The sequence below is a fragment of the Anguilla anguilla genome, chromosome 7, assembly GCF_013347855.1.
Source record: "Anguilla anguilla isolate fAngAng1 chromosome 7, fAngAng1.pri, whole genome shotgun sequence".
NCBI classification, from domain to species: Eukaryota; Metazoa; Chordata; class Actinopteri; order Anguilliformes; family Anguillidae; genus Anguilla; species Anguilla anguilla.
Genome location: NC_049207.1, coordinates 52,123,836 through 52,142,544, shown reverse-complemented (window position 1 = coordinate 52,142,544; position 18,709 = coordinate 52,123,836). Strand labels below are relative to the sequence as shown.

Below are 18,709 nucleotides of genomic sequence, written 5' to 3'. Positions count from 1 at the left end.
GTGGTCATGGTAACTTCAGTTACAGTTGTAGCTACAGCATCTGTCATGGCTGTGGTTGGAGCTTCAGTCCCTGTTGTCATAGTAACCTCAGTCACCATTGTAGTGGGGGAACTAGTCATGGTTGTAGTTGGGGCTTCATTTGCTGTTGTTAAAATAATCTCAGTTGCAGTTGTAGTGGGGGCATCAGTGAGAGCTGTAGTGGAGGCATCAGTGAGAGTTGAAGTTGGAGATACTCTTTCTGTGCCCAAAGTAACCTCAGTTAAAGTTGTAACAGGGGTCTCGGTCATGGTTGTTGTTGGGGCTTCAGTTCCTGTTGTCATAGTAACCTCACTCTTAGTTGTTGTGGGAGCACCATTTAGAGTTGTAATTGGGGCTTCTGTGCCTGTGGTCATCGTAACCTCAGTCAAGGTTGTAGTGCTGGTGTCAGTCAGGATTATAGTTGGGGCTTCAGTTTCTGTTGTGAAAGCATCTTCAGTCACAGCTGTGGTGGGGGCACCAGTGACAGTTGTAGTTTGGGTTCCTGTTTCTGTGGTCAAGGTATTTTCAGTTACAGTTGCAGCAGGGGTCTCTGTCATGGTTTTGGTCGGTGCTTCAATTCCTGTTGTCATAGTAACCTCAGTCACCATAGTAGTGGGAGCAACAGTCATGAATGTTGTTGGGGCTTCAGTTTCTGCTGTGGAAGCAATTTCAGTGACAGTTGTCGTGGAGGCATCAGTGAGGGTTGGAGTTGGAGATACTTTTTCTGTGGTCAAAGTAACCTCAGTAACAGTTGTAACAGGGGCATTAGTCATAGTTGTGTATTGGGCTTCAGTTCCTGTTGTCATAGTAACCTCAGTCTTACTTGTAGTGGGGGCACCATTTAGAGTTGTAATTGGGGCTTCTGTGCCTGTGGTCATCGTAACCTCAGTCAAGGTTGTACTGCTGGTGCCAGTCAGGATTGTAGTTGGGGCTTCAGTTTCTGTTGTGAAAGCAATTTCAGTCACAGTTGTAGTTGGGGTCATTGTTTCTGTGGTCAAGGTAGAGTCAGTTACAGTTGTAGCTATAGCATCTGTCAAGGCTGTGGTTGCAGCTTCAGTTCCTGTTGTCATAGTAACCTCAGTCACCGTTGTAGTGGGGGCATCAATGAGCGTTGGAGTTGGACCTACTCTTTCTGTGGTCAAAGTAACATCAGTTGCCGCTGTAGTGGGGGCACCAGTCATGGATGTAGCTGGGCTATTATTGTCTGTGGTCAGAGTAAACTCTGCCAAGGTTGTAGTGCTGGTGCTAGTCAGGATAGTAGTTGGGGCTTCAGTTTCTGTTGTGAAAGCAACTTCAGTCACTGCTGTAGTTCGGGCACCAGTGACTGTTGTAGTTAGGGTTACTGCTTCTGTGGTAAAGTCAGTTACAGTTGTAATTACAGCATCTGGTGTGGTTGGGGCTTCAGTTCCTGTTGTCATAGTAACCTCAGTCACAGTTGTAGTGAGCGTACCAGTCATGGTTGTAGTTGGGGATTTAGATCCTGTTGTCAGAGTCATCTCCGTTTCAGCTGTAGCAGGGGCATCGATCATTGTTGTTCTTTGGGCTTGCATCTCTGTTGTCACAATAACTCCAGTCACAGTTGCAGTGGGGGCACCAGTCATGGCTGTAGTTTGAAGATCAGTTCCTGTTATCGGGGCTTCCGTTTCTGTTGTCAAAGTAATCTCAGTTGAAGCTTTAATGGGCTCTTCATTTATCGTTGTATGAGGGGCTTCTGTCCCTGTTGTCATAGTGACCTCAATCTTAGTTGTAGTGGGGGCACCAGTTAGAGTTGTATTTGGGGTTTTTGTGCCTGTTGTCATAGAAACCTCAGTCACAGTATCAGTGACGCTTTTTGTGAGAGGTTCAGTTGCCGATGAAATAACATGATATGGGAAGAACATGATTAAGAACAGTCTGGGAATCCACATTCTTTTTTTCTTGAAATGTATAATCTGGATGGGATACAATTATCTGAAACAGAGATAATATTAATTTGTTTAGAAATGTTTATCAGTGACTAAATAGAACATCTTTGGTACATGTTCTAACTGATTGAGTTAATTTGATTTACATTTGTTTAATCTTAAAATGTACACATAACCTGTCAAGTAGGGAACAATTTACAGACCACATTTTCATTGCTCAGGGACATGTAGCAATATTTATAGTTTTATTAATTTGTATTAAATGTTTTTCTCCAAATCTGTGTATTCCTTTTTATCATCGCACTTCCTCCTTGCATTGATGCTATCTGCCTTTCTTTACGTCCTTTACGTCCTGATTGACTTCATTTAAATGTGACACATACCTTGCTGCTAAAATGAAGTAACCCCTCTTCTGACCTCTCTAAATTAAGATTATCAAGGCCCTCAATGCAAATGTCAATAAAGAAAAATGTAACTTAACAAAAATAAACCGCAGTAGCTATTAGTTCCACATCTCTTCTTCAATCTTCCTCAATTAAGAATCAAAGAGTCTATTAGATAATTAGTTCCTGTGTAAACAACATATAGTAGCCTACCCTTGAACATAAAAAAAATTTATGTAGCCAAATACCATGCACAGGATGTATTCTGTGTTTGTTGATCAGGTGAATTAATTACTTTTGTTTTTAATAAACTAAATTACTAAAAAGTTTCCACATGTATTATGTCATTTCAAGTTTATTATCATTATTATTATTTTACCCTGATGTGAGCAAGCACTATTGCATTGATGAACAAAGGCTCATATATTTGAACATGATATAAGCAAACAAGTTGTTGAGTTGAGTAGCACTGTCTAAACATAAATGAATCATTACATATGGGTGTGTCCCCATATTTAGCTTTTGTAAATAAAATAAATGTTTCAGTGTATTTTAATGTAAATGTACAATACTATGCATACTTCTGTTTAATAATTGTTTCACTGTTTCATACATTTATTTGTGTATTTATATCAATGACAAAAAAAACATGTTACATGAGACTTCACTTTTAACGTACAATCACACTGAAAATCACTGAAAATTACCGTCTGTTCCATCTTTTCTCATAAGTTGCATAATATTAGGCATAAAATTGTGACAAACATTGCATACAACAAATTTATGACAAATAATAAAAATGGATTTGTAATTGGGACATGAGTGCTTTACTCACCTGTAGATAGGGGAAGGGAGTACATTCAATGAATCCATCATCTTGTTAATTGCCTGAAATATTCCATAAGAGTTGCTTTTTTTTTGTTGTTTTTTTCAGTTAAGTAGAAGTTTCAGTTCAGTTCTGTCTCTGTTCTTCTGTTTCCGTCAGTTCTGCATAGTCCTGTTGAAGTGTTCTGTGTGTGATGATACTTCTTTTTTTTTTTTCTTTCCCCCCGTCACATTTTCTAATGCTGATGCGGGAACTTTCACATTTTCTGTTTGTTTCTAGTGTCTCCACTGCACGTGCCCACTTTCTCACCCACTTCTTTCCATTTTGTAAGTTTCAGTTTATCATCTGCAATGGCTGGGATTACGTCAATAAGCCCTCCTGCTCATTTTTATATGTGTATGTGTGTTTTTTTCTGTTTTTTACTGTATTACTGTAAAATCAGCGTCATCTTTTAAATTACCTTTAATAGACTTATTTTTATAGACTGGCTTTTAATGACACCCTGGGTTCAATTTATATTATTGTGTTTTACGTCTGCTCAATTTTATTACAGTATTACGTTCTTTTTGTTGTTTGTTGTAAAGCAGTTTGTTATGCTATTTTGAAAAGTGGTATATAAATAAAGTATTATCATTCTTATTATAATTGAATTGTATGTATGTATTGTGCGTGTGTGTGTGTGTGTGTGTGTGTGTGTTGTGTGTGTGAGTGTGTCCTTGTTCAGTCAACACAGGTCATTTGCTAAATTTCAAACACCACCATGATGATGCAGATCTTTTAGAATTATCGAAACTAGTTATTTATGCCAACACAGAGGAAGGCTTTATACCAGTTCTGTCTCTTCTATTTGACCTCTGTTTGACCTCTAACTCTCTCCTTTTATGTCATCTCTTTGGGACTAACTCAAAATATGCAGATGGAACATATAGCTTTTTTACACAGATGTTTGTTCCATTGCTCATATTTATTATAAGGTTTTGTTAAATGTGATCCAGTTTAGATGGTTTAACTTATATTTTGAACTTCTTACAGATGATGTTGTCAATATGTTGGTTAAGCTATACCCCTTAATTGTCATATTATTTTGTACTGGAATCTGTGGTCATTAGACATATGGAGCTGAATGTTCATTTCTTTTATTATTGTTTTTTTCTGGGTCAGGGTTTGATTGATTTTGATTGACTGGTTTTACTTCATTCTGGCTTGCAAAATAAAAATTCAATTTTGCAGAATGTACTACAATAAAACATAAGAAAAACACATTTAACACAATAATCATAGTAAATCAATCAATTTTAACAATAAATAAATAAACAAATAAATAAATGGATAAATAAAGAAATAAATAAATAAATTAGAAATTCAAGCCCCATGTTTAAATTCTTTTTTAAAAAAAGGGTATCCAAGACCTCTCTCCTCCACACAAAAACAAGATTCCAATGACTTCTAATTAAAATGTACATTACAGTTTGAAGACCACACCTTGAAGTTAAATGTTGGTTGAATTCTGGCCAATGGCTTCTACTTAACTGAAATGCATTTGCAACCTGATAAAATGCTCTCAGACACATTCCTGCAAATGCTTTCTTTACACAAAACACCTGCACATCACGCTCCAGTGAATGCATCACTGAACTCTAGTGTTGGTAATGGAGAAACTGGTAGAACAACTAGGAAAGAACAGCCCCAGCTCTAAAAACTGATTTAAGCACAAGCTTAATTGTAAAACTGTGATTGTAACTAATTTTACCCTTTACTCTATAATGGCTTTTTGGAACCTTTGCTTCTCTTTGATCACTAGGGTTATGTGGTATGTTGTTAATTAAATTATGAGAATGGAGGGTGTACAAACCAAATCATCCATTACATTTAAATAACTTCACAATTTTCAGAACCACAGGAAAAATAGCAACTTCTGCTACAATCTTGCAGTCTTGTAACATTAAGAGCAGTCACTGACTGCAATGACCAACTCCTTCATGAAGGACTTATTAATTTCTTCCACACATAAATAAATATGACTGAGCAAGCCAATCTGCTTTTGCTAAAATAAGGGTTTTTCTGCTCTAAACCACATGAAATGACAAATTGACATTGTACTATTGTATGTCATCTTGTTATGACTCAACACGGAACAGAATGTGACATATGTTAAATGGCTAAGTGAATTACTGTATACGGTTTCAGATTTTTTTTTTAAAGTTAACCATGGTATTCATGAAGTTTCATTCTTAACTGAGTGTAAATCCTCACTATGGATTTAAGCCTTAAAAAGATCAATTTTACTTTATAATCTGTCTGAAATAATGTCTGAACTGCATGTCAGCAACATTATTAAAATGCCTTGTATATCCTAAAAGACAAGTTTGCAGTTCATGGGCAAAACTATTATAATATTACATTATATACAACATTATATTTTATATATTGTACAATATTATATTTGTCATATTAGGTTTGTCATGGCATTTGAATCAAATTTAGTAGTAACAAAATATTAATGGTGCTCAACTGATGGTGCAAAGCTTCCTTTCATGTATCAAACTCAAAAATGGAACTGGAAGAGTTTTTCGTCATTTGATTTATTTTATGTTTTAAAGATGGTGACAATAGTTTAAAATATGTTCATTATTTGTTTTATATGGAACAAAGTATAATAAAGACAAACAGTGAATACAGTATTAAGAACACCATTTTCCCTTAGAAAATATTGAGATTGTTAGCACAGAAACATACCTGGCTTACTATTGATTCTCGTTGCTGAGTGCATGCACTTCTTTAACCATAATCAAATATTATGAAGTGCAAATAGCAACGGACATAGCAAGAATGAAGAGAGTAGTGACGCAGATGGGGATCTAAATAAAAAAGATAACATCAGAAAGAAAAATGTCACCCTTTTTGTTTACCATCTTTGCCCTTATCAGTCCATCTATTATGGAATTTTCAGGTTTGAGAAGAACATTTCATTCAAGGAACCAGTTCATCCGGTCGAGAGAGAGAGAGAAAAAAAACGTAATTCTAACACAGATCTAAAGTGATAGGTATTAAAACGGCAACAATCTGATCTCCCTGGATCTGTGTGAATTGTGTCAGCTGAAAATATATAATTTGGGGGGGGAGATTCAATTTAACTGATTTTTATATATACAGTGGAGTCCATCTGTTTTGGCTCTGTACTCCAGGGCATTGGATTTGAAATGAAGCAATGAGTATGCACTCTCTCACACCAACCCCCCCCCCCCCCCCCCCCCCCCCCCCCTCTACAATAATGCACATGTCACACTGAAACTGCATGATCATGCCCAGAAGAAAATAGTGCTATTCATATAGATACATGCATTTTAAAATCCTTTTTGTGTATTTATTTTTTACAGTGAATGTAAAATAGATATTGGCATCTTGTAATCTGTGACACACACACACACACACATATATATATATGTATGTATACTGTATACATAGACTTTCTTTTAACTTCAACTGATTTTCTTAAAATCCACAACAAAAATACATTTTTGGCACAATATGAAAGCTAAAATGAAATTCAGTCCTCCTTTATATATTTATAGTTGTGGCTGTGTGTGATTATGTGTGTGAATGGCAGTGTGTGTGTGTTTGTGTGTGCACATGTGTGTGTGCCTGTGTGCATGTGTACGTGCGTACTTGGCACTATAAAATGTCAAATTATGTGAGAATCTTTTTTTTTTGTATGTTTGTTTGTTCAGCTCTCTCTGAATGACTTAGTTATTTGGCCGATTTCCCATGGCCCACTATGAGCCAAAGCTTAAGTAGCATTGCTGGGCAGGTAACATATTTCTATGCATTATTTATCTTCCTGAGAAGTTCCTGAGACCTGAAACCCCACGACTGAAAAGATAAAATTGGGTGTGGACTAAAAGTGTCAGCCACTGCCCATAAGAGTCAAAGATTAGATTATTCTGGGCTAACTTCCTACAATTCCAATGACAGCTCTTTGTCAATGTTTGTTACCAGTTTGACATCTAGTGGCAGAAATAATAAATGCAGTTGCACACCAGGGTTTACTGATACACTATATGACCAAAACTATGTGACACCCCCTGGTCTGGGGCTGTTTTTCATGGTTCGGGCTAGGCCCCTTAGTTCCAGTGAAGGCAAATCTTAATGCAACAACACATAATCACATTCTAGACAATTATGTGCTTTCCCTACAGTTTGGTGAATGCCCTTGTCTGTTTCATCATGACAGTGACCCCAGCTACACAGCAACATCCATATAGAAATTGGTTTGTTGATAATGATGTGGAAGAACTTGACTGGCCTGCACAGAGCCCTGACCTCAACCCCATCCAACAACTTTGGGATCAATTGAAAGTCAACTGCAAGCCAGGCCTAAATGCCCAGTCATTGCCCGACCTCACTAATGCACTTCTGTCTGAATGTATGCAAATCCCTGCAGGAAAGTACTAATATGGATGGTCAATATCAAAGGCATTTCTAAGCAGTGACATGTTCTTCGTTGGGTTTTATTACAAAGTTATAAGATGTAAATTAAAAATTATAATGAACCCTAGTTATTCCCTATAGAAATGACAAATGGCATAATTTCAATTTACTATGAATTAAAAAGAAAACAGACATTGGAAATGTGGGTCACTTCAAGATTCCTCAACCAAGCTGTGAAGAATATTGGGTTGAATATAGGCTTACAGAAATGACTGATACATGAAGAAATAAATAAAAATCCAATATTTGTCTTGCTGTTTGGCAACCCATCTTGCCTTTCATTTTTAAGCCAATGTTCCAAGATGTCTGAAGGGTGTTCATAATGCTTAACCAATATGGAGTGAGTTTTGAAGTTCACGACTTGTGCTTTCATCAGGCTCGCTAGAATTTTCGTGAAAGTGAAATCTATTTCAATACACAAAAGAGGGGGGACGTACTGTTGTTAAACGCCAATCACAATTACTAGAGCGAATGCATCATCTGAAACACATCTGATTATAATAACAACAATGAGAGGAACCCATTTCACTCTACTTTTACTGAAACTGTTGTGATAACTAACACACCATTTTGTTTCACGGTAACGGAGTTGCTGATAGTTCTTAAAACAACTACAACTCACAGCATTCCACATAAAGGGATTTCCCCTACACACCGGAAGGAAACAGGGAGGATTTAAATGTATTATGTTAGTTAAGCGACGGGCTGTGTTCTTATGTTGTGCAGCGGGTGAGTTATTGTCGTACTCTTCGAACTACTTGCCAACTGACTATTTATAGCATATAAGCGATTTAGAGAAAGTGATCAAAGCGGTTTGTTCCGCTGATATAACGGGAACATTAAACAGGGGGACTAGATAGCTATAGCTAACGTAGCTGACAGTTTAGGTCGTTGGCAACCCATCTGAGGTGGCTGGTAGGCTACGAAGTTAATAGTCTGTTGTTCAGCTGTTCGTGTTGAACGATTTTTGCTGTTTTTATTTAATCGACTGATGTGGGATTACGAAATCCATTGTGAATCGTCACCTCTCCCACGTTTTTTCTATTATTAATACGACCAGTGGGCGGTGACTTCATTTCGACGGTGGGCGCTGGTGCACACTTCAGACAATGACAGTTCTGCCTCTATATTAGCTACTATTAAGGACACAAGGTTATAAAGCGAAACAACAGGAGGTTAGGCTTGGGTTACGCTTCATGAACGGTGCACACCAGTCGTGGATGTAATCATATCGAGTGGCGGAGATGATGATAACGCCTTGCTAAACTCTAAATTTGCTTCTTGCAGCTGTCTTCCTGTCCGACTTCACTCCACGCCTTCGACACACATCGTGTTACACTCCTGAACCAGGCAACGCAGACGTATTGAATACCCTTTTACACCGCAACCGGTCAGTCCTATCGTCGGTCGCCTTGCACAATGGTGGATAACCGCTATGCCACTGCGATTGTGATCGGCTCGGTCCTGAGCTTGCTGGCGACAGTCTACCTGTCAGTGGCAGTGGGCACACAGCAGTGGTATCAGTACTGCAGTCCTCGTGTTGGAGGTGACTGGAACGCGTCAGAGCTCCAGGAGGAATTCCTGAAAGGAGAATTCGACGAGAAAACGTATAGCGACACGCTCTTCCGCCTCAACGGGACCATGGGGCTGTGGTGGCGGTGTGTGCAAGTGCCAACAGATCCACACGGGTACAAGGAGGCCGGTATGCGCCGACTGAATGAAATTTGAGTTTCTTTCGGTGTTTCATAATTTTGTTAACAGTTTGACTTATCTGGGATATTTTAAAGTGACCTGTGAACTGTAAACTATATAATCTCTTGATTCCACTCAGATCCAAAAATGACCAAGTGTGTCAGCTTCACATTGAAGCAACAGTTCCTGCCCAAGTACAAAGAGCCAGGCAATCACAATAGCGGAGAGGATCTGCTACGCACATGTGAGTCACAATGTTTTATTTGCAAACCATTCCAGTCGGATTTCTGCCGAGGCTATGCACAGACTTGTTGCGTTTTTCTTTCTGTGCAAAAAAACCACCACGCTCACCTTCACTTGGTTTGGTGCGTTGAAACAAGTAAAACAAGCTCAAATGTAAAAAAAAAGTGAAATGGTTCACAGTCAAAAAAAAAAAAAAAACAACTTGATTTTCCCAGCTTTTAAAGTTCACCTTATATTGTTTTTTATTAAAACATTTTTGAGTGGGAACCATTTCACTTCTTTCATTTCACCCTTCTGTACAGCCCCAAGGGCTGGAAGCATGTCCCTGATTGAGCGAGACTTGTGTATTAACTGACAGTCTCTCCTCTTCCCTCTCTTTGCTCTCCTGTCATCTTTGTGAAGACCTGTGGAGGTGTCAGTTCCTGCTGCCGCTGGTCTCCCTGGGCCTGGTACTTTTAGGAGGAATGATCGGACTCTGCGGCTGCGTGTGTCGCAGCTTCTCCCCCACGCTGGGTGTTGGAGTGCTCCACCTGCTGGCCGGTAAGATAACTGCAGTTTGCAGCCGCTTCCCGAATGAGGCGGAACCCTGCGACCCGATTGGTCAATATTTTTTTGTGACCGTCGCCCTAGCACGTTGGTAATCGACTTTTTCCTGCCTTCCCCCCCACCCCCCATAGGTATGTGCACCCTTGCAACGGTGTGCTGCTTTCTAGCCGGGATGGACCTGCTGCACCGCGTTTCGGATTTGCCCGAGGGGGGGGTGGACGAGTCGTTCGGCTGGTCTCTGTACCTGGCGCTCATCTCCTCCCCCATGCACATGATGGCCGCCGCCCTGCTGGTGTGGGCGGCGCGCAGCCACCGGCAGAACTACTACCGCATGACGGCCTACCGCGTGGCGTAGGAGCCCCGCGCCCCGGCCCGCTCGAAATGCAGCGCAGTTCGCCCGCTGACCGTGAAAATGGCGTGCTTGAGGTGGAGGGGGGGGGGGGGGTGGCGGAGGGATAGGGGGTATAGGGAAGTAGAGTAAACTTGATGAGAAGAGTCTCCTTTTACACATCTTAGCATAACACTGCATGAGGAAAATAATTCTCTGTGAGAATGTAACCGTAAAACTGGAAATGTGTCTGAGGAGGGTAAAAATGATTAGCTTATTTTTTGGAGTTCTCAAAGAGCGAAGTCTTATCAGTTTGTATATCCATGCACAAACTCTGTTTGCGCGTGTTTTGTTTGATTATTATTACGGTTTATTGGTTTATTTTTGTGCGCATTCATATTTTATTTGAGCTGCATTTTAATTTTGAATATGTTGTGTGTGTAGGTTTGGAATTAGTTTTTTTTAAAGTATTTTTTTAGTTTATGGATTTTTATACATTTATTACACTTCTAGATTCATTGGTCTTGTCTAGTTATGTTGTTGTCCAGTTATGTTGAAATATGATTGTTGATAATTGCTTTGCTATTCAGTGTCCCCTTATTCTGTCCCTGTGTTTATTTCCCTTTTGATTTGTATTTGGGTTTGAGTTTGGAATGTATAAAGTTCCCTGGGCTTACTGTGAAGGTACAAACTGAACACCTGAAAGAATTAAATATAAATTTTACCACTGCTAACGTAAAACTCAGAAGTCAAACCAACTGAATATAAATCCACTGTATTGTTTGTGGCTTTTAAGCACTAGGCTTCATTGATTGTAACAGATTGGGAAAAAATAATTATTTGTACTATAAAACAAGTAATTTTATTCAAAAAGTGTGAAGACATCCAATCAACTTTTTTGATAAGCTCTTATGGAATGATATGAATTGTATATAAAATTGCAGCAATAATGTATTGCACAGCTATACAAATGTTTACATAAATTAGGATTTGATGAGTCCTGTAAAATTGTTTATAGCATAACCTTGACTTCTATATTGTATTGCAGAGGACGAATGTAGAAGCACTCCAGTAATGTTTATTGATCAACACTGAAATATGACTACTGAAAAACTCCTGAAGCGCTGTGCATAATGTATTGAATGTACTGTTGTGAGGGGGAAGCGGTATCCAAGGCAAGGATTGTATGTCAGCAGTGTATACTATCATAATGTTTGCGTGCGAGAATAAATTTCACGTATATCCCTCAGATTCCCTGTGTGAGAAGTCTCTTTTCAGTGAGTAAAAATGTTGGTTACTGATTGAGGAATCTGGCTTGTAACTTAAGAGGTTGCACGTTCAAATCCTAGGTGGGGTACTGCCATTGAGCATTGTACTGAGCCTAAAATGCTTCAGAAATATCCAACTGTGTAAATGGATAGCAAGTTGCTTTTGGAAGTTGTTCTGGATGAGGGTATCTGCACAATATGACCAGTGCAATGGGGTGCAAGCCTCAAAGGTCCTTTCCAGATCTGGGTCATGCATGTACTTGTTATGAATTCAAATACTTTTCTGTGCTCTACTGATCTTGCCTGGTGCAATTGAGCCTGCCAATATGACCAGAAGGCGGGGTTTGCGATTTTTTTTTATTTATTTATTTTTGAGTATTTCACTGGTTCCAATACACCAGGCAAGATCAGTAAAGCGTAGAAAACCATTTGAATCCAAATCAAACATGCTTGACCCAGGTCTGGTCCTTTCCCAGGGGCACCGCGGCGCTAGGCTGGTATCGCACCGGACGCAGAGCGTTTGCGTAGCGGCAGTGAAGCACGCTAGTCAAATATGCTACGTGTAGCGCACGCGCCGCATTAGCCTGCGGCTTGCGTCACAGCTGTCATCCGCTAGCACGGGCGCCGAAAGGAAGTGAGCTCCGCTTCCGCCGCGCAAACACTGGACATCCGGAGGAATTCCGGCCTGACTGACCGACAGCCAACGGTGTAGAGTCCGCAAAGAATTTTGAAACTCCAAGCATCAATTAATGGGGAGAATGTGAAACGTTCAATTTTGAACAAAAGGGTAATATTTAATTATTCTAAGACATTCATACTGATTGTGCGTTAAATATTTCCTGAGATGATTTTTTTTTTTTGTTTGTAAGTTTAATACACGGGTGATTTTAACTGCTAAGCTTTCATTCACGGTGCGATAAAATGTTGCAAAGTTCAGCCATTTGCATCTTTGGTTGTACCAACTCCTCCTCTAGGCATTCCCTGCCCCCACTCAGCTCTCCCTCCCTCCCTCCCTCCCCTTCAGTCTCTTTTCACCTGGATGGATGGAACGGCCACTGTTTTCCTCCGGGCCAGATAGAGAGCGATGCCCTTCTCGTAATACGCACACTCGTTCACGAAAACGGGATACAGAGGCTCTGTCCCTTTGTACGTCACAGTCTTTCCGGAGAACGTCAGGAACAGAGGATCTCCGGGGTGAAGAAGGCAGAAATCTTTGTCCTGAAAGAGAAAAAAGGATTTCTTTTTTTCCAGCACCCATAAGCATACTCAAGCACTGTTAACCGCCATGTTCTTTTAGGATTGTTATGATGGAGCAGCTGCGATAGATTGGCGGTTCCCGCCTCTCACCCAGTGCATGCTGGGATAGGCTCCCGCACCCCCCTTGCACAACCCTGCCCAGGATAAGCGGGTATAGATAATGGATGGATGGATGGACAGATGATGAAGTAGGGCAGGGAGAGTGAGGTATGTGGACGGCATGCACCTGTAGCTGTGGGTGTATTGTCGCAGTGATGGAGTGAGTCTCTTCATCTCTGGGATAATCCATATTTTTCCCCATGGTGTACACCTCCACCTCCCCGCCATCAAACAGGACACCTAAGTGTGCAAAATATATGTACATATGAGCTCTACCATCAGCACATGGGAGTATTATTATAGTGATAAATGCTGTTGGGTATTGTAATATAGTAGTGATAAGTAGAGGATCATGCTTATACAGTAACAGATGTGACAAAGAGGATGCTGGGAGTTGTAGTTCTTGTACCCGAGTTGAATTTCTGGATCCAGTCCAGCATGAGTCGGACTCCCTCCTTCATTGCGTTGAATATGTCAGCCCTGACCACTCCATGGGGCTGTGGGCCAATCTCAATTGCTACAGAAAATATAGATTTGTCCTGCACATTCAGTTCTATTTAGTTAACACAACAGTTGTTTCCACTCATTGAATACTTACAGAGGGGTTCAAGTCCTACATAATTATTAATCGGTTTATCGCATCTGGAGCCAAACTCACTCAAGCCGTGTTTCCCCACAGAATCCAGGGAAAAGGCCTCAGCAGCTGGACGTTCAAAACTCAAGTACTTCACGGGCCAAGAGGGCATCTCCCTCTGAGAACAGAACACAAAATTCATCTCTTTAGTATGAGCACTAATGGCCTACACATTGCCTTTCTGCAGGTTTCCAACATGCATTAATAAAGGATCCGTCTTATTGTTCTCCAGTTCTCCAGCTTGGATGAAGCATGTTGAGCTGATGAAAGCATTAAATGAGCAGTTTTATAAGTGCACGTTGTTCATCACATTTACTAAATCAAGAATCTGCAACAAAAAGCTCTTTGTTTTTGTTTTACCAAGTAATACAGCAAGCCAGTTTACTCCTACAAATGCCAGAATACATTTAGCACGCTGCGATTGCATCTAGCTAGCCAGTTGCAGGGGTTATAATAGCCAGTCGCAGGTATTCTAAAATGAAGCATCAATTGACTTCACAGGAGTGTATGCAAACAACATGTCATTATATCAAGTGAAAAACAAAGCGTTCTCAGATTTATGCACTTCATTTGGATGGCAGCCAAACTGTAAAGAACAATTCCGATTATTGGAGTTGTCACTTATACATTTTCACATTAAGGTCTTTAAAATGCGGTTGCATACGAGCGCATCTCCTCTTGCAACCCGGCCAACTGAAGTGCATCCATTAACATTAAGAGGTCCAGCTCCCTGCATTGACACTGCAACAGAGCAGCGCGTTCCGAATGCGTTCGGAGGCACGGGGCGCCAGCTCTTGCCTGCAGGTGCCTGTAGATCTGCATGCAGACCCAGTCGCACGCCACGGGGGAGAAGATGCACAAGCCCATGTTGGAGGTGGTGTTGTGAAGGTCACACAGCAGGTCTGCGGCCTCGTCCGCGCCTTTGGGCCCCAGGAGAGCGTTGAGCTCCTGCGCTCGCACCATCTCGTACGGGGTTTTATCGGAGACCGGGGCGCTACGTACGGGGAGGGGAAGAGGGGGAGAGGGAAGGAGGGAGAGAGAGACACGGAGAGAGAGAGAGAGAGAGAGACAGGGTGAGAGAGAGGGAGATGATTGATATAAGAGTGTGTACTCATTGTTTCATTTCAAATTCAATCTGGTTGAGCACAGAGCCAAACAAACAGACGGCACTGTATACGTAAAAGGCAGTTCAATTGCATGTCCCCCCCCCCCCAAACTATATATTTTCAGCTGTCGCAATTCACATAGATCCAGGAAGATCAGATTGTAGCAGCTCTGTAATACCTATCACTCTGGATCTGTTTGAATTATATTTTTTGTATCTCTCTTGACTGGATGAACTGGTTCCTTGCATGCAACATTCTTCTTAAACCTGAAAATTCCATGAAAGATGGACTGATCAGGGAAAAGATGGTAAACAAAAAGGATGACATTTTAATTCCTGATGTTATCTTTTCTATTTATATTCCCATCTGCGTCAACACACTCTTCATTTTTATTATGTCTGTTGCTATTTTTACACTATAATATCTATGATTAAACACACGTAGTCAGCAAAAGGAATCAATAGTAAGCCAGGTATGTTTCTATGCTAATAATACCAAACCCCTGATATTTTCTGGGGGGAAATGGTGTTCTTGATATTGTTTTCATGGTTTGTCTTCATTATACTTTATATAGAATAATCAAATATTTTAAGCCACATATCGCCACCATAATTTTAAAAAAAGAAATAAAACCAATGACAAAGACATGGGGAGAGAATGACAAGGAAATACTGCACCTCCAAATAATTTCGTTAAAGCATCCAAACTCTTCCTGAAACCTTATTTGTAACATTATCAGTTATGCGACTTAAACTGGGGGGGGGGAATTGTTTTTAAAGCATTTTAAAATAATAAAATAGGCATTTGAAGCGCAACCTACACAAGCTTGTGATTCACCAGAAGAAATAAATGTCCATTGTTTAATTAGCTCATCCCTGAAATTTGGACAGATGTATCGATCTCACATCAGAGTATCAACCCGGGGCATATCGGATATAGGAACGTTTTGAATATAACACGCGAAGCTGCGGAGTTCGTGGTAAAATCGCCGCTCGTCTGACCTGAGCGTGGCGGCGGTAAAGCAGCGGTTCAGGTCCGTCTCCACGTATCTCCGGCACTGCTGAACCGCTCGCGGGTTGGAGATCACCATCGTCACGGAAACATCATCGGCCCCTCCCTTTTTCTTCTTCTGAAGCTCCCGTACGAGGTACACGCCTGACAGCTCGTTACCGTGGGTACCGCCGCACACAGCCACGCGGGACACAGCTGGCAAATTGACCACCTCCATCTGCAAGAGGAGTGGATCAAATTTGGAATAATGATGTCAATGATGATTAACCATTTTTGACCAGCTTTGACCAACCACAGACCGGTCATGACCAGCTAGAAGTGTTGAAAACACATCTTAAACCATCTTAAACCAGCTTAGACTGCCAAATTAAAAGTGTGTATGATTTCCAGATTTTCCTTAGTGTGAAACCAATGAAGTCAAAAAAAATGGTTTTGATAAACTCTAAATCCAGACTTCATTACAGCGATCTATGCCTGAAAGCCTTAGAGACTCTGAGGGACATCACAATTAAGACACACACATTTTTTTTTCCATAGTAGTTTCACCACTACTACCTGTTTTCAATCCTTTTATAATTATTTACCCTGAAGCTGTTATGCACACATAACCACACCCATTCTCCTTATTCCAGGAACATCTTAAGAATGTAAATTACAAACTGTATGAATAGGAAAAACACCAGAACCACTCCATAGGATAAACATGCATAGTGCTGGTAAATTCTTACCTTTTTGTTGAAGTGAATGAAGTGGGTTTTTCTCTCTTAGGTCTGCTACAATGATTGCTCACAAGTGACCTTTCACCTCTGAACTCTGACCTAGAACAAGAGCAGGTAGGTTCAGTGGGTTCATAAATGTAACCAACTGATTTGTTCTCAGGCAAGTTGATATAAAAAAAATCAAATTAAAATGTTTCCATAGCTTTGCTGAATAAGATAAACCAGGTATTACAATCCAACTGAACTCTCCATTCACTTGCCCTCGACCCACCTTTTTCTGCTCAATCCCTTTCCTGTTTCTCCCTCTCTCTCTCTCTCATACGGATTCACTGAGTCAGCAGTTGAATACAGACTCTTGGTCCCTAGCTATTATTTTACCATCTGTCAGCATCTGTATGTTCTGACACAAATTTCCTTGCTCCCTCCCTCTCTCTCTCTCTCTCTCTCTCTCTCACTCACCGCAGAGGCAGTGCAGAGTCATGCAGGAATGCTGCTTCTATACCACCCAGTGTAAACTCCACCTCTTCCCCCCTCCCTTTCCACTATGTACCTCCAGCCCCCATCGGCCTGCCCACACAGGAGCTAACCCCCCACCCCGCCACACAAACCCCCCCGCGCCCCAACCTTTCCATCCCCCAACACTCACACTCTCTGCTGTACTGTATAGAACAGTAGTTTCCAGTCACCTTTTCAAATTGGCTTCAATACAAATCTGCCCCATTAGCATGACTGGAGTGGAGCCAAAACCAGAACAAGCTTCATCGTGGAGGTTGATGCGACTGCGCACAGTTCAGGAAATTTGCAAAGAACTCTTAGCAATACAAAGGCTGATGTAAAAAGGATACAAACTGAACCAAAAAAGCATAGATGCTGAAGGTAGGTTCTGAATGTAATTCATGGTTATGAACGATATACGATACAAAGACATACAGACACCCTCACTCAGTGGTTCTCAAACACTTTTAACAAGCTGTTAATTTTTCTTAATTAGGTGCTTTTCATGTTTTAGAGCTGGGGTTCCAGAAAGGGCCAGTGTGGGTGCACACACCTGATTCTACTAATCAATCACTAGAATCATTGCTAAGCACCTTAATTAGTAGACTCAGGATCAGATGTGTGCACCCACAACTGGCCCTTTCTGGAGAAGACTGGGAACCCCAGCTCTGAAACACGAAAAGCACCTAATTAAGATAAATTAACCGCTTGTTAAAATTCAGCGATTGCTGTTGAGGTTGGAATGAAAACCAGCATACACAGGGGTCCCCCAGGACCGAGTTTGAGAACCACTGCCCTAACTGACCCATTTATCAAGCTAGCAATTCCAAGTAGAGATATATGAAATATTATTATCGAAGAAAATTTAGTTTCATCTTACCCTCAAGGTTTGGGATGACAATGTGCCTTTGTACAGATGCAGAAAATTTGCCCTTCTTGCTTGCAAGTATAAACTAAATTAGTCAATACCGGCTGCATTCCCAAAGGAGGCTAAAACATCTTGTCGGCATCCTAAAGAACAGTGGTGTCAAACTCGTGCCATGGAGGGCCGTGTGTATGCAGGTTTTCATTCCAACCAATTAATGCTGCCTTAATTGAGTCCAATTACTCATTCAGCCATATGCGTTTAACTGCATTGAAGCACAGAATATAAGAAAATTTTTATTTAGACAATGCGGGTCACCATAGACGTCGGGTCACCATTGTGCACAAACCTGCATCCCTAATTCAGCAAATAATTTAACTAATTATATAATCAGGATCTGAGGCTGGAATGAAAACCTGTATACACACGGCCCTCCATGGCACGAGTTTGACACCACTGCCTCACCCAATCAGGGAAAACAAGCCAAGCTGGGTAAGGTATTTAAGATGGCCACAGGCAAAAGTTTTTGTGTTGCGTTTGGTTTCAGAGCCTGGAGGAAGAAGAGGTTTCCGCTTTTTATTTTGGTGGTGGTTCCTTGGTTGTGTGTTTTTAGCTGGTTTTCTTTTCATCCTGTGGCTCTTAAACTGGGAGTGAGTAACACTTTGGCAAGGCCTGGCTTATCTGTCTCGCTCTCTCTCTTTTCTGGCATTTCTAGTTCAATTGTTTAATGTTTTGTTGTATGCCTTCTGTTTTGTAATTTAGAAGTAGTGTGCCTGCATTCAATAAAGAATGTATGATTTCAATTCATGGATCTAATTGATTGCTGC

At 40.8% G+C, this 18,709-nt stretch overlaps 2 protein-coding genes across 5 annotated transcripts; one reads left to right on the top strand and one right to left on the bottom strand.

Moving 5' to 3' along the window:
- The first annotated feature begins 8,237 nt into the window (after positions 1-8,237).
- Positions 8,238-11,679, top strand: LOC118231109 (claudin domain-containing protein 1-like). The gene is made up of 5 exons (XM_035424598.1): positions 8,238-8,348; positions 8,907-9,321; positions 9,451-9,555; positions 9,957-10,094; positions 10,232-11,679. The coding sequence occupies exons 2-5, from the start codon at positions 9,039-9,041 to the stop codon at positions 10,453-10,455; spliced, it is 750 nt and encodes a 249-aa protein (XP_035280489.1). The 5' UTR covers positions 8,238-8,348; positions 8,907-9,038; the 3' UTR covers positions 10,456-11,679.
- Positions 11,680-12,464: 785 nt separating this feature from the next.
- LOC118231297 (N-acyl-aromatic-L-amino acid amidohydrolase (carboxylate-forming) B-like) lies at positions 12,465-18,071 on the bottom strand. 4 transcript variants are annotated; one of them, XM_035424986.1, is made up of 8 exons: positions 17,898-18,071; positions 16,532-16,621; positions 15,794-16,020; positions 14,485-14,680; positions 13,711-13,804; positions 13,462-13,569; positions 13,180-13,292; positions 12,465-12,914 (listed from the first exon to the last, which is right to left on the bottom strand). In XM_035424986.1, the coding sequence occupies exons 3-8, from the start codon at positions 16,018-16,020 to the stop codon at positions 12,717-12,719; spliced, it is 936 nt and encodes a 311-aa protein (XP_035280877.1). In that variant the 5' UTR covers positions 16,532-16,621; positions 17,898-18,071; the 3' UTR covers positions 12,465-12,716. The 4 variants fall into 4 exon arrangements, with proteins under 4 accessions (XP_035280877.1, XP_035280875.1, XP_035280876.1 ...); XM_035424984.1 differs by lacking the exon at positions 17,898-18,071 and adding an exon at positions 17,169-17,511; XM_035424985.1 differs by lacking the exon at positions 17,898-18,071 and adding an exon at positions 17,209-17,511.
- Positions 18,072-18,709: the final 638 nt, after the last annotated feature.

Excerpts from the sequence above, each read along its gene's own strand:
- LOC118231109 (XM_035424598.1), top strand. The coding sequence starts at position 9,039 with ATGGTGGATAACCGCTATGCCACTGCGATTGTGATCGGCTCGGTCCTG. Across the intron at positions 9,322-9,450 it reads ACACGGGTACAAGGAGGCCG|ATCCAAAAATGACCAAGTGT; the intron begins GTATGCGCCGAC and ends GATTCCACTCAG. Across the intron at positions 10,095-10,231 it reads AGTGCTCCACCTGCTGGCCG|GTATGTGCACCCTTGCAACG; the intron begins GTAAGATAACTG and ends CACCCCCCATAG.
- LOC118231297 (XM_035424986.1), bottom strand. The coding sequence starts at position 16,020 with ATGGAGGTGGTCAATTTGCCAGCTGTGTCCCGCGTGGCTGTGTGCGGC. Across the intron at positions 13,805-14,484 it reads AGATCTACAGGCACCTGCAG|AGGGAGATGCCCTCTTGGCC; the intron begins GCAAGAGCTGGC and ends TTCTGTTCTCAG. Across the intron at positions 12,915-13,179 it reads CAATACACCCACAGCTACAG|GACAAAGATTTCTGCCTTCT; the intron begins GTGCATGCCGTC and ends TTTCTCTTTCAG.